The sequence below is a fragment of the Grus americana genome, chromosome 3 (genome assembly GCF_028858705.1).
Source record: "Grus americana isolate bGruAme1 chromosome 3, bGruAme1.mat, whole genome shotgun sequence".
Classification (NCBI taxonomy): domain Eukaryota; kingdom Metazoa; phylum Chordata; class Aves; order Gruiformes; family Gruidae; genus Grus; species Grus americana.
Genome location: NC_072854.1, coordinates 26,004,484 through 26,016,483, shown reverse-complemented (window position 1 = coordinate 26,016,483; position 12,000 = coordinate 26,004,484). Strand labels below are relative to the sequence as shown.

The 12,000-nt window shown below is 39.2% G+C and overlaps 1 protein-coding gene across 1 annotated transcript in view; it reads right to left on the bottom strand.

Moving 5' to 3' along the window:
- The window catches only part of AGPAT5 (1-acylglycerol-3-phosphate O-acyltransferase 5), a 61,142-nt gene that overhangs the window by 19,714 nt on the left and 29,428 nt on the right, over nucleotides 1-12,000 (bottom strand). The window contains exon 5 of the mRNA XM_054819997.1: nucleotides 10,708-10,798. Within this exon, the coding sequence (XP_054675972.1) occupies nucleotides 10,708-10,798 (91 nt within the window). The remainder of the gene's footprint in view (nucleotides 1-10,707; nucleotides 10,799-12,000) is intronic.

Below are 12,000 nucleotides of genomic sequence, written 5' to 3'. Positions count from 1 at the left end.
AAGCTACCACGTTATCAGAAATTTCAATGTGTTTTGCTATTTTCTGCTATAGACTTTAGCTTTCCCTGCTTTCCCTGCACATTCTGGGACGTCCAACATGCTTACTCTGAGGGTCCTCACTTTGGGGAAGGACGGGGGAAAGCACTTAGACTCAAGACAGCTTCAGCCTACTGCAATGACTTGCTGCTACAGAAAATGGGACACTCCACTTTATCCTTGCAGTTGTTTCCCCTACTGCTCTTTTTCCTGCATGCTTGTTCCTGCTGCTAACCTTGTATTGCTCTGGCATCCTCCTCCCACCAGCTGATTCAACTCACCATCCCAGCAGAAAACTAAGCAGAGAAGGGGAAAAATATAGCACCAAGAACCAACAGCAAGGAGGAGATCTGTTTCCCTGCAAACAACCTATTACAATTGACTTGGCTACTAACAAATCCACAGTCACAGAAATCAACTGTTGTCCTTAACCATCCAGGCCAAGGTACGTCAAGGACACAAGAACATCAGGTTTAACAGCACTCCGCAAGTCTTAACAACAGTATTTCACATCCATGTTTGCTTCAGCTGACCACTTCCACCTAGAGCAGACTTAAGAACATACAAATACAGTGGGCTCAAAAGTATAAACTTTATTCTATTTCCAGAATTTTAACATACAATGACTTTCAAAATGAGAACAAATGAAAAACCCCAAACCTTTTCATGATCTGAACACAGCTCTTCCACACTTACTTGAAAGTGCTTCTAGGAAAAAAAGCATATTATGCAAAAATTTTCACTATTTTGCTATAAGATGTGTATCTTTCTCAAAGAGAAGTATCAAAATAAAATTGAAAATATTCCTTTCTAGTTTTATTTTTCATTGGCTTACTCTTCAGTCCATTTTTAAAGAACCATCTATTGGTGCAATTAGTGGTTCCTCATAGATGAAGTAGAAATTTTTCTAAACCAAAGTATTGTGGTATTGCTTTTGATATCTTTCTTCTTGCAAAATCAATTAAAAAAGATACTGTATTATGTCCTGATTTCGTACTGAATTTCTCCCTCTTGCTGGGCAAAGCATACTTTGATTTAATATTATGAAAATATCTACTGAGCACTGTAAAATAATGCTAGTTTCTAAATGGCTCTAACATTCTTATAGTTGAAAATTTCAGTATAAATCATTATCTTGATTTCTTAATACTCGCTAATAATCTCCTTGTCTGAACACAGAGATAAAAGCCTATTTACTAGCGCTGCTTCTGAAGTCATTGTTCAAAGCTTTACCGGCAATAGCGATAACTGTCTATGCAAAATGTTATATGGATCGTGTAAATATTTTGAAGCATAACATGGTGGTAGTGTTTTCTTAGCTTGTGAGCTGTTACATCAAACAGCTAATTATGTTATGTTTCCAAATGTTTACTCTGCAAATGAAGCGCCAAATATTCTAGTGTTGTGTCAGCAAGGGTATTAGTGTGGACATTCCACTCAACACAACTCCTGGGGATCCAAATTCCCAAGCATATTCTAAAACCTACTGTCATTCCTTTCCCGCCCAACTCATCTTCCCCTTAACCAAACTATTACTGTGGGGAAGAAAAAGGGAGAACAGGCTTCAGAGACACCTGAATCCTCTAGGCAAATTAATTTAGGTATCTAAGACTAGTTGGTGCTGAGTTTTTTGAATCCATGGCCAGTTTTGGTGACGAAGATGCTCAGTAACAACCTGTGAAGTGCAACTGCAGAGCAAGTCCCTCTTACTCCACGTGCTACCAGTGAACTCTTGAAGATTTAAGTACAAAGTGAGTATGCATCTAATTAAAATCAATAAAGAAAGTCCATAATCCATTACTCGGAAACACTCCAGTGCATGACAAACATGCAGAAACAACAGGAGTTCAGCACATCCTTTAAAAGAATCTGTTTTATAAAAACATTAAGTGCACATTCTTGCAATTACTTAATGATCTTTGCTAAAATCAACATAACAGAATTTAAACCCAAGTAGTTACAGAATAGCTACCTTGGCAAGCTGCCTGCATCCAATTCACAAAGCACACTGTGCTTAAACTGTTTTTAATGTTGTGCAATACCAAGTTAGGACTCTCTGTCAAAGTATTTGAGGTCGTGAGATTTTATTTTAAATGCCAAAGAAAATGAACAAGATGTCTAAATGTAATACTCTACCTTAAAATGCTGCAGCTTTGCTCTTCTATGTTAGCTAACTTTTAAATGATAAGCTGACATAAAAATATGAAAATAACGTGAAAATCTGAAGAAATACGGTGAGCAATGGTACATCAAATATCATCTGTTTACTAGACTATAGAAAGATGCTGAATTACTTCAGAAATTCTGCAAAAAACCTGAATGAAATCAAGTAGGGTTTTAGTCTGACAAGTACAAAGGCCCAAATCATTCAAGTCTATAGAAGAGAATTTTTATCTAAACACAAAAGAACAAGAAAGACCAAACAAAACATCATTTATCTAACCTCTCAGGATGAAGTTACATATATAGCTGAGTACAACTCCATGGAGGAGATCTCTCTTTCTCTTCCCTTCATCTATGCCAAAAACTCAGAGAGCTGTTCAGTGCAGGCAGGCCATCTACATTTTCAGACTTGGACTCCAATAGTCATATCTGTACCCCGACATGTGCACACACCATATTTTCAAATGAAAAGAATTAAAAAAACAGCTCTAAATTAAGAATACCCTATGCATATTACATTAGTATTACCACATTTCATCAAGAAGTGTTATGATAACAAGAAAAGTGCTTGATAACATAATTTCAGTGAAAGTTAGGAAAATGGATGTCAAAATTAGTTTGAGGGTTTCCCCCCAACAAACCCCTTGTTTCTTGACAGTAATACAAAAACTGAAAGCAGGGTGAAAAACAATTAATTGATTTCAATACTAATTAGATCTTTCCTTCCTTAATTTTTCCTTTTTCATGTGCACAGGAGTGATGTTAGACTGAAAGCTTTGCAGTTACCTGGCGTGTCCCAAGTACTTGCCCAACACTAAGTTCCCAGCAGCCTTCTGGAATTCCCCCAGTGACTGAAGCCTTACTTATTGAAACCAGAGTGAGTCTTCTAAAATCACATATGGTGGGAGATCTCATCTGTTTGTATACTAGTATTCCATCTACTTACATAAGTAGGACTCAACTGATGATAGTATTAAAAAATTGCATGCTCTTGTAAAAAGTTTTTTCTGCTACCATGGACTAAAGTACAAGAAATGCAAGTAGTCCCCTCAAGAAGACTATGACCGTCCCATAGCAAACCACAGGAGACACAATACTTTGGCACATTTTCTTCTGTGATGGGTATCTACAGAAATACGAGGTAGCTTCTTGCTTTCCTAAATTTCATTTCCTAAAGATGACTTTTAAGAAGAGAAATTGTTTCTTCATCCTAATGGTACATCTCTCAAATGCTACTCAAGGTCCACACCCCACTCTTTTTTAAAAAAAATTATATTCTCCTTTCCACATCTCACTGTGCACTTTTAAATCAAGCTTGCTTACATGAAAGCGTGTGGAAAATGTATCACCAAAAGCTGTTTTCTTCAGAGACAGTTCCAAATAACATTTATGGATATTAAATACTTCAGATTGCTTTAAGATACAATCTAAAGCCAATGCCAAAATCTAGAAGGGAAACATTTTCGATTAGTTCAGTTGAAATATCTCTTTTTTACATGACCTGTAAAAGCAATATTGAGATAAGCATATCCTGCACATATAAACATGCAAAAAGCATGACAGTAGTCAAGATAAACTTAGCATTAAAAACATTTACATTTGCAACTTTTCTGCATAAAAACAAGGGAGATAATAAATGAATACCTGAGATGTTTACTTGATTAAATGACCTTTGTTAGAAATCAAACATTAATACAAAATTCCATGAATGCTTTTCACCAGGGAAGATTGGCTTGCTTTTGCTGAATGAAGACAAAACAAGTTATATTTAACAAGCTTCCTACCCCTTTCTCTTTGACTTTTCAGAGTTAGTAACATTAGGAGTAGGAGAGCTTTGGATTATATTTATTTCAAAATCTTTAGAATGCCATTTCTTATCATTTGGATAAAATTCATGTTCTAATAAGCCTAAGAAATTTGTGGTTGTTTGGAACATTGTACAGGTCTAACTCATAGAATCACAGAATGGTTTGGGTTGGAAGGGACCTCAGAGATCATCTAGTTCCAACCCCCCTGCCACAGCCAGGGACACCCTCCACTAGATCACATTGCCCAAAGCCTCATCCAACCTGGCCTTGAACACTTCCAGGGATGGGGCATTCACAACCTCTCTGGGCAACCTGTTCCAGTGCCTCACCACCCTCACAGTCAAGAATTTCTTTCTAACATCTAATCTAAATCGACCCTCCTTCAGTTTAAAGCCATTACCCCTTGTCCTGTCACTACACTCCCTCATAAACAGTCCCTCACCAGCTTTCCTGTAGGCTGCAATTAGATCTCCCCAGAGCCTTCTCTTCTCCAGGCTGAACAACCCCGACTCTCTCAGCCTGTCCTCATAGGGGAGGTGCTCCAGCCCTCTGATCAGCTTTGTGGCCCTCCTCTGGACTCGCTCCAACAGCTCCATGTCTCTCTTGTACTGGGGCCCCCAGAGCTGGACGCAGTACTCCAGGTGGGGTCTCTCAAGAGCAGAGTAGAGGGGCAGGATCACCTCCCTCGACCTGCTGGTCACGCCTCTTTTGATGAGGCCCAGGACACGGTTGGCTTTCTGGGCTGCAAGTGCACATTGCTGGCTCATGTTGAGCTTCTCACCAATCAACACCCCCAAGTCCTTCTCCTCAGGGCTGCTCTCAATCCATTCCTCACCCAGCCTATAGTCGTGCTTGGGATTGCGCCGACCCATGTGCAGGACCTTGCACTTGGCCTTGCTGAACTTCATGCGGTTCGCACGGGCCCACCTCTCCAGCCTGTCAAGGTCCCTCTGGATGGCATCCCTTCCCTCCAGCGTGTCGACCACACCACACAGCTTGGTGTCATCAGCAAACTTGCTGAGGGTGCACTTGATCCCACTGTCCATGTCGCCGACACAGATGTTGAACACTGCCGGTCCCAGTACCATCCCCTGAGGAACACCACTCATCACCATTCTCCACTTGGACATTGAGCCATTGACCACAACTCTTTGAGTGAGACCATCCAGCCAATTCCTTATCCACCAGGTGGCCCATCCATCGAATCCATGTCTCTCCAATTTAGAGACAAGGATGTCGTGCGGGACAGTGTCAAATGCCTTGCACAAGTCCAGGTAGATGATGTCAGTTGCCCTTCCCTTATGCATGGACGCTGTAACCCCATCATACAAGGTCACCAAGTTTGTCAGGCACGATTTGCCCCTAGTGAAGCCGTGTTGGCTGTCACCAATCACCTCCTTATTTTCCATATGCCTGAGCATAGTCTCCAGGAGGGTCTGCTCTGTAATCTTGCCAGGCACGGAGGTGAGACTGACCAGCCTGTAGTTCCCTGGGTCTTCCTTTTTACCTTTCTTAAAAATGGGGGTTATGTTCCCCCTCTTCCAGTCGATGGGAACTTCGCCGGACTGCCAGGACTTCTCAAATATGATGGCGAGTGGCCTGGCCACTTCATCCGCCAGTTCCCTCAAGACCCGCGGATGCATCTCATCAGGTGAAGACTGAGGCAAAGAAGTCGCTGAGTACCTCAGCCTTCTCCATATCCTGGGTAACCAGGTCACCCGTTTCATTCCGGGAGGACCCACATTTTCCCTCATCCTCCTTTTGTCACTAACATACCTGTAGAAGCTTTTCTTCTTGTCCTTGACATCCCTGGCCAAACTAATTTCTGTCAGGGCTTTGGCTTTCCTAACCTGATCCCTGGCTGCTTGGACAGTTTCTCTGTATTTCTCCCAGGCTACCTGCCCTTGCTTCCACCCTCTGTAGGCTTCCTTTTTTTGTTTGACTTTGCCCAGGAGCTCCTTGTTCATCCATGCAGGCCTCTTGGTGTTTTTGCTTGACTTCCTCTTTGTTGGGATGCAACTCCTAGAAAATGATCAGAAATCTATACATATATATTTTGGTAACATATAAATGGAACAAATTTTATACCAGAAGCTGGTACAAGAAATAATAATCACGTATTTTGTGGGTTTCATAGAAATTTTGTTCTATAGTCTAGTACCAATAAAAAGATCCAGCCTTAGAAGATGTACAGTTTGAAATAAATATTACAAAATAAAAATTACTACTTCTAATATTATAACAGGCTTAGAGTTAAAGCCCTATGAAAATAGAAGTGTCATCTACATATTATAATTCCCTGGACTCAGCGACTCAAGCCCACTGATTAGTATGGAATAATCGCTGCACTTTTAAGATGCCTAAAGTAATAGATCAGTGCCTAAAAGGTGTCACCAGTATGTAAGTCACCTGAATGACTGCACCAGATTTTGTAGATGGGAATCACGTTAGCCAACTACTCCCTTACAATGGAAAACTAAAGCAAACTCTAAACTAAGATTACGGACTACATACTTAAGTAGTGGAAGTTGGATGGCAAACGCTCAGGAGAAAAGGGGCAAAACACATACCTTCACATTCTTAGATCTTCAAGAGAGAGTGGAGTGAGAAATATTTCATTTGCTATGAGAATCTTACAAGATGTCCCATTAGAAACACATTAGTCACCAACTATACTGAAACTGGGAGAAAAAGAGAGCCCTTCCTGGTAGCGATTGCTGGAATTGCCTTATGCAGTCACCTACTTCCTGTAAGGGGAGTACAACAAATAGCATCTGGTTCAAATCCAGCTATATGGCACGTATCCCCATCGGCTTGGAAGTGGGGAAGGTTTCATTTGCCTCCAACAGAAACATGAAAATCCAACAGAGGACGTCATCTGATATTCTGGCAACATTGCTGATGTGGTTTGCTGTGGCTGTGAAACCCCAGCAAATACTGCTATTTTGGCCAACAAAGATAAATGCATGATTAATTTTCTCAACTCCATAGAATTTAACTACTTCTATGAATAACTCCTGCATTAACCCTATGATAAACAGCCAAACAACTCCGTTTTAGAGAGGTGATTTTTGTTTTAGAACTTTGGGAAGAGCATTTTTCCTTCCCCAGTGCAATCAAACAAATGTATTTTGATTTTAAAATGCTGCCTGCTCTATCCTGGGCAAAACTCTGATCTGATTGGAATTCTGTGTCACTTGTAAAACATATAGAGTGAGTAATCTTCAGTTTCTGAGGGTACTAGCATTACCCTTAGATGATAACATTCTCAGTTTATCACCATAAAACCAGTATTCTTGGAAGTACTTGATGGAAGTATGCAACTTTCTATTTTATTCTATTTAATTTCTATTTCATTGAATACAGTTATGTTGTACAGAACTTCAAACAGAGTTCGAATTAATTAGAATAGTTTTGCTGTGTCAAATCCATCAGTGCTGAAGGCTAATACGCATATGTCAGTCTCTAGCATGAAAACCAGGAATATCAATGCCCTAATTTTATCATTTTTAGCCCTAGATGGTTTTAGCATTCTTTGGTTTTAATAAACAAAATCTTGGCAGTACATGCAACTTGAACTTGGCAAGGTAGTTAATGACAAATTTGCAAGGCCAGTTCATGGGTTTCATTTTTTACTGTATAATAGCCTTTATTTCTTTATAAAAATAGTAAGAAAGTACCTGGCTCTACTCCTTCCCTAGAAGTTTCTCTGTGTTTTACAGCCTTCAGTCTCAACTTATTCATATCCAGATCTACCCTGTGTGTTTGATTTGCCTGTGTTTCAGAAAGAGGAAATCCATCTGCTCTTGCTAGGAGTCAAGGTTTTGTGAAGAATGCAAGTCCTATGGCAGAACAAACTGTAACATGCCATATTACCAGTATTTTAAAAAGTTGCCTCTTTCAAGGGCAGCCTCAATCACCTTTATATTCTTTTGCTGTTTGATATCCTTCCATCGTATTCACAGACAGATAAGATTTATCTATATATTCATATCAATGAGGAAAGACACAAAGTTGAAATCAGCAATGTGAGAGTATGTGTTTGGATGTTAACCTAAGACTTTTCTTTTTTTTTAATTTCTTTTTGTTGAACTGGTCCTAGGCCCAACTGTAACGAGACAGTAACTGTGTCCAAAACTGGTGTTTACTTAAAAAAAGAACATCAATGTATGAGATACAGCTCATCAGCTGTTCACACTAAGACCAGGTAATTAATAATTCAGCCCAATAATTCTTAAACCAATGAAACTTCTCTAGAAAAGAATCCAGCCCATGGAGAGTAAAAGTAAACACAAACCCCATAAAACCTTTTCATACTTTCTCTCTGCAAAACTACTAAAACATATACATACACTTAGGTCAAAAACAGTATTTCAGGCAGCATGATAAACATGAGTTATGCTTGTGCTCTAGGAACAGCTTTGTTATCTTTGGGTACAGTATCTCTGCTCCTAACATCAATTTGAAGTTTAATTCTTCTTAATTAAACTACTGTTTCCAATATTACACTTGCACTATTTTCTCAACATATAAATTGTGCAAAAATGTAGGAAAAAAAATCATAAAGCTTACATTTTAAGGTATAAAACAAACAAAGAAAAATCCCCTGCATGTCTGTAGAGCCAACACTCCAGCACTGTGCTCCGTAACAAATATACTAAGAAGACATGACTAAATTATCAGACTTCTTAATATTCTCACGAGGAATTAAGTACAAATTTTAAACCAGAAGTTACAGTACATCCTCATTCCTCTGACTGGCAAAACTACTGGGCATTACTACCTTTCCTAAAACTGTAGGAAATAAGAAGCTCCAAGGATCTTTAGACAAGCATGCAATTGTGTGTTTTCAGTTCAGCTCGGCAGTATCACATAACAGCCCTTGCATGCCTACAAGGAGCACAGCCAGGGCTCAATCCACACGCGACCAGCTGGTGAGGCGTTCGGTCACGGCTCCCATGCTGCAGCCCCAGCACGCAGCCAGGACCATGGTGGCACTGGGGCTGCTCGGTGAAAGTGCAAGCTGGGCCCAGCGCCGCTGCACAGTGGCGTGGTGGGACCCTGGGGAGTCATCGTCATCTCCCACCAGTGGCCATGCAGAGTTCCCCATCCTCCCAGCTTCCTGATGTGCTGGTACATGCCTCGTACTGGTATGTGCCTCGTGGCTCTTAGCCGTCAGAATAGTTTGGTGTGCAGCTTTCAGTGTCAGCGATCCCTGCTTCTCAGCATACTTGTACGAGGGAGGCTCTAATTCAAGCAAGTATCAATCCTCACATGAACTTGCTGGGGAGCAAGGTCCGATACAGACTGCTTCCCATTCTTTCCATATAAAAAGTTGAGGAGAGACCAACAACAAGAATTTAGAAATGGGGAAAAGCGGATCAATAGGATTCTGCACTAGAATAGGAGATGCTTCCTGTTTAATAAATATTTGTCTCGAGAGTTTTTAAAAAGAGTAATCCTTACAAAATAAAAGCAGACCAATACCAGAGAGAAAAGGACTAGAAGAAATGAACAGGTGCTCTGAAAGCACAAAAGCAGTGTTTTACTGTTTTGCAGCCTGTAAAGATATAATTAAGAGGTTTATTAAAATAATAATGACAACAAGAGCCCCTTCTTTTCCCTGAAAAAAGAGGGGAGAGGAAAAAAAACCTTATCAAACACCCCCTCTGAACTCTCAAAGAACTGCCAACCTAAATGAAACATTTGACTTTCATTTCCTACAGGAAACTGAAGCCATGAATAAATACACTATGACTTAAGCTCTCCTGCTCATACACGCAAACAAATTCCATTCTTCCCAAGGAGGAGAAGAAAAGCATATATCCTTTTGGACAAGAGCTAACAATACTTAATAGCTTGATGATATCAACAGGCTGATTCACAGACTTGTGAATTCATTTCAGCGTGTCACAGAAATGAATTTACCAGACCTATTTGTTACTCTTTGTTTACCTTCAGAGTGAATTATTTCACTTTTGGTCAACAGGAAAAAACAAAATCAGGAAACACGTTCACTGAACTGTTGGACTTAAAAGTTTACGTGTATTGTGCATATGAGAAAAATGAAAAAGCTTGGGACCCTTAGTTTTTTTGCAAGCCTTTCCAAAGATGAAGTAATTCCATCTGTGGTTATGGAGACAACGCCAACAATCAAAGTGACTACAGAATAAAGTTCAACCAAGGAAGGGTGAGACGGGAAGGTGAGAGAGGAACAAACCCAAGAAGCCATGATATTACTAACAGCAATTAAAAAAGATGTGATCAAAGACTTTTTCTTTTAAGGCATAACAATTTCTAGGCAAAATATTTTTTCTATCGAGTAACAACTGTAATGGGAGTTACAGTGTCAACTTAGAACAGTGCCCTGATCCAGTGTAGGTAATTCTTATGTCCCTGAAGGAGCAAAAAAAGAAGCGTCCATAAATACACAGATATACATAGAAACTAAAGAGAACTTTCATGAGAATTAATACTTTTGCACAATGTGAAATGCATGAAATATCTGTATATAAGCTACTCTCATCTTACTCTGTGATACGAGAAACACAAACACTGGCTTATACTATTCTAACCTGTATCAATCAGGCAGGCTTAATAGTCCAGTGAAGGTGAGATCATCTTCATGTTATATAACAATTTCATATAACATATGTTAACACCATAACAAAATAATTATTTCAAAACTTTTTTTGCTTACCTTCCTTTTCAGCAAATGATTGACTATCTGCAATGACTTTTGGTATTTCTGGATTGTAACGAGTCCCCTCTGGAAAAATCACTAAATACATCTGTGGGATTGAAAAGAAACAAAACAGACAAGTTCTTACAATGAATGTAAGCCGATTCGTTTTACAGAAGTTATCATCAGGTCCCTATTGTATTTAGTTCCCACCATCGATTACTGTAAGTATCCAAAGAAAATCAGAATACTTGAGCTAAAATTTCTTAGGCCTAAGAAACTTACTGTTTGGGGTTCAAAATAATTTTCTTTGAATGTACACCATAGTAAGTTGCCCAGGTGACTTAGGGAGGGAGATAGCACACATCAACAGAAACGAGCAAGTCAGGAGCAGCTGATATCAACAACAGTATCCATTTTAAGTGGGATACAAGGAGATTTTGAGAAGACAGTCAAGTAAGTAAAGACCTCTCCAGTAATATTCAACTCAAAACATAGCTTCTGCCCCTTGACGTGTCACCGATGACCTAAATTATAATTTTTTTGCTTTAATACAGATCTTGCACCTAATCTTTCTTCACACTGAAATCTACAGTTAATTCCATTCATAATCAAAAATACTATTAATTGAAATTATGATAGATCAGCTATCTTATGTGCCTTTATGCATCTCACTGTATTAGATATTAAATATATTATGAACTTAAACTGATAGTTTAGCATAATTTGAACTTTAAAATCACATTCCTTCAAGCATGCATGTCTGCAAAGTTACATTTCCCAAGCAAATGGATTTGCTTGCCTACTCAGCAGTAACCATCTATGTGTTCTCAGATCCTTACACAGGTAGAAGTTGCCTAAGTATCTGCATATCTGAATGTAAAATAATATACCAAATAAAGGCAGTCAAATTTGATGAATTCTCCATTTGCTTTTGAAACAGAACAGAGGTTTCCATCTTTCTCTCTTTTTTGTGGCTGTCTTATGTAATATCCTACATACAACATTGATGTAAAACATTACTTAAGCAGTGAAAATTTCATACTGGGGGCTCATCTGCAGAAGAAAAGACTACTGCCACAAATGGTAACTAGCGCGGAGTTGAATGTCAACTGACACATTCATAGTAAAATCATGCCCACTGTGCCTAGACTAACTAGCTTGTTATCTTTGCAGAAATGAGTCTCAAGAAATATTTGAAAGAAAAGAGATAGTGGATTTACACAACAGTCAAAGGAGGATTATCAGTGAGTACAGTAGGCTACTGACAAGTAGGAGTGCACATCATGAAAAGATGCAAAGTAAAATAAA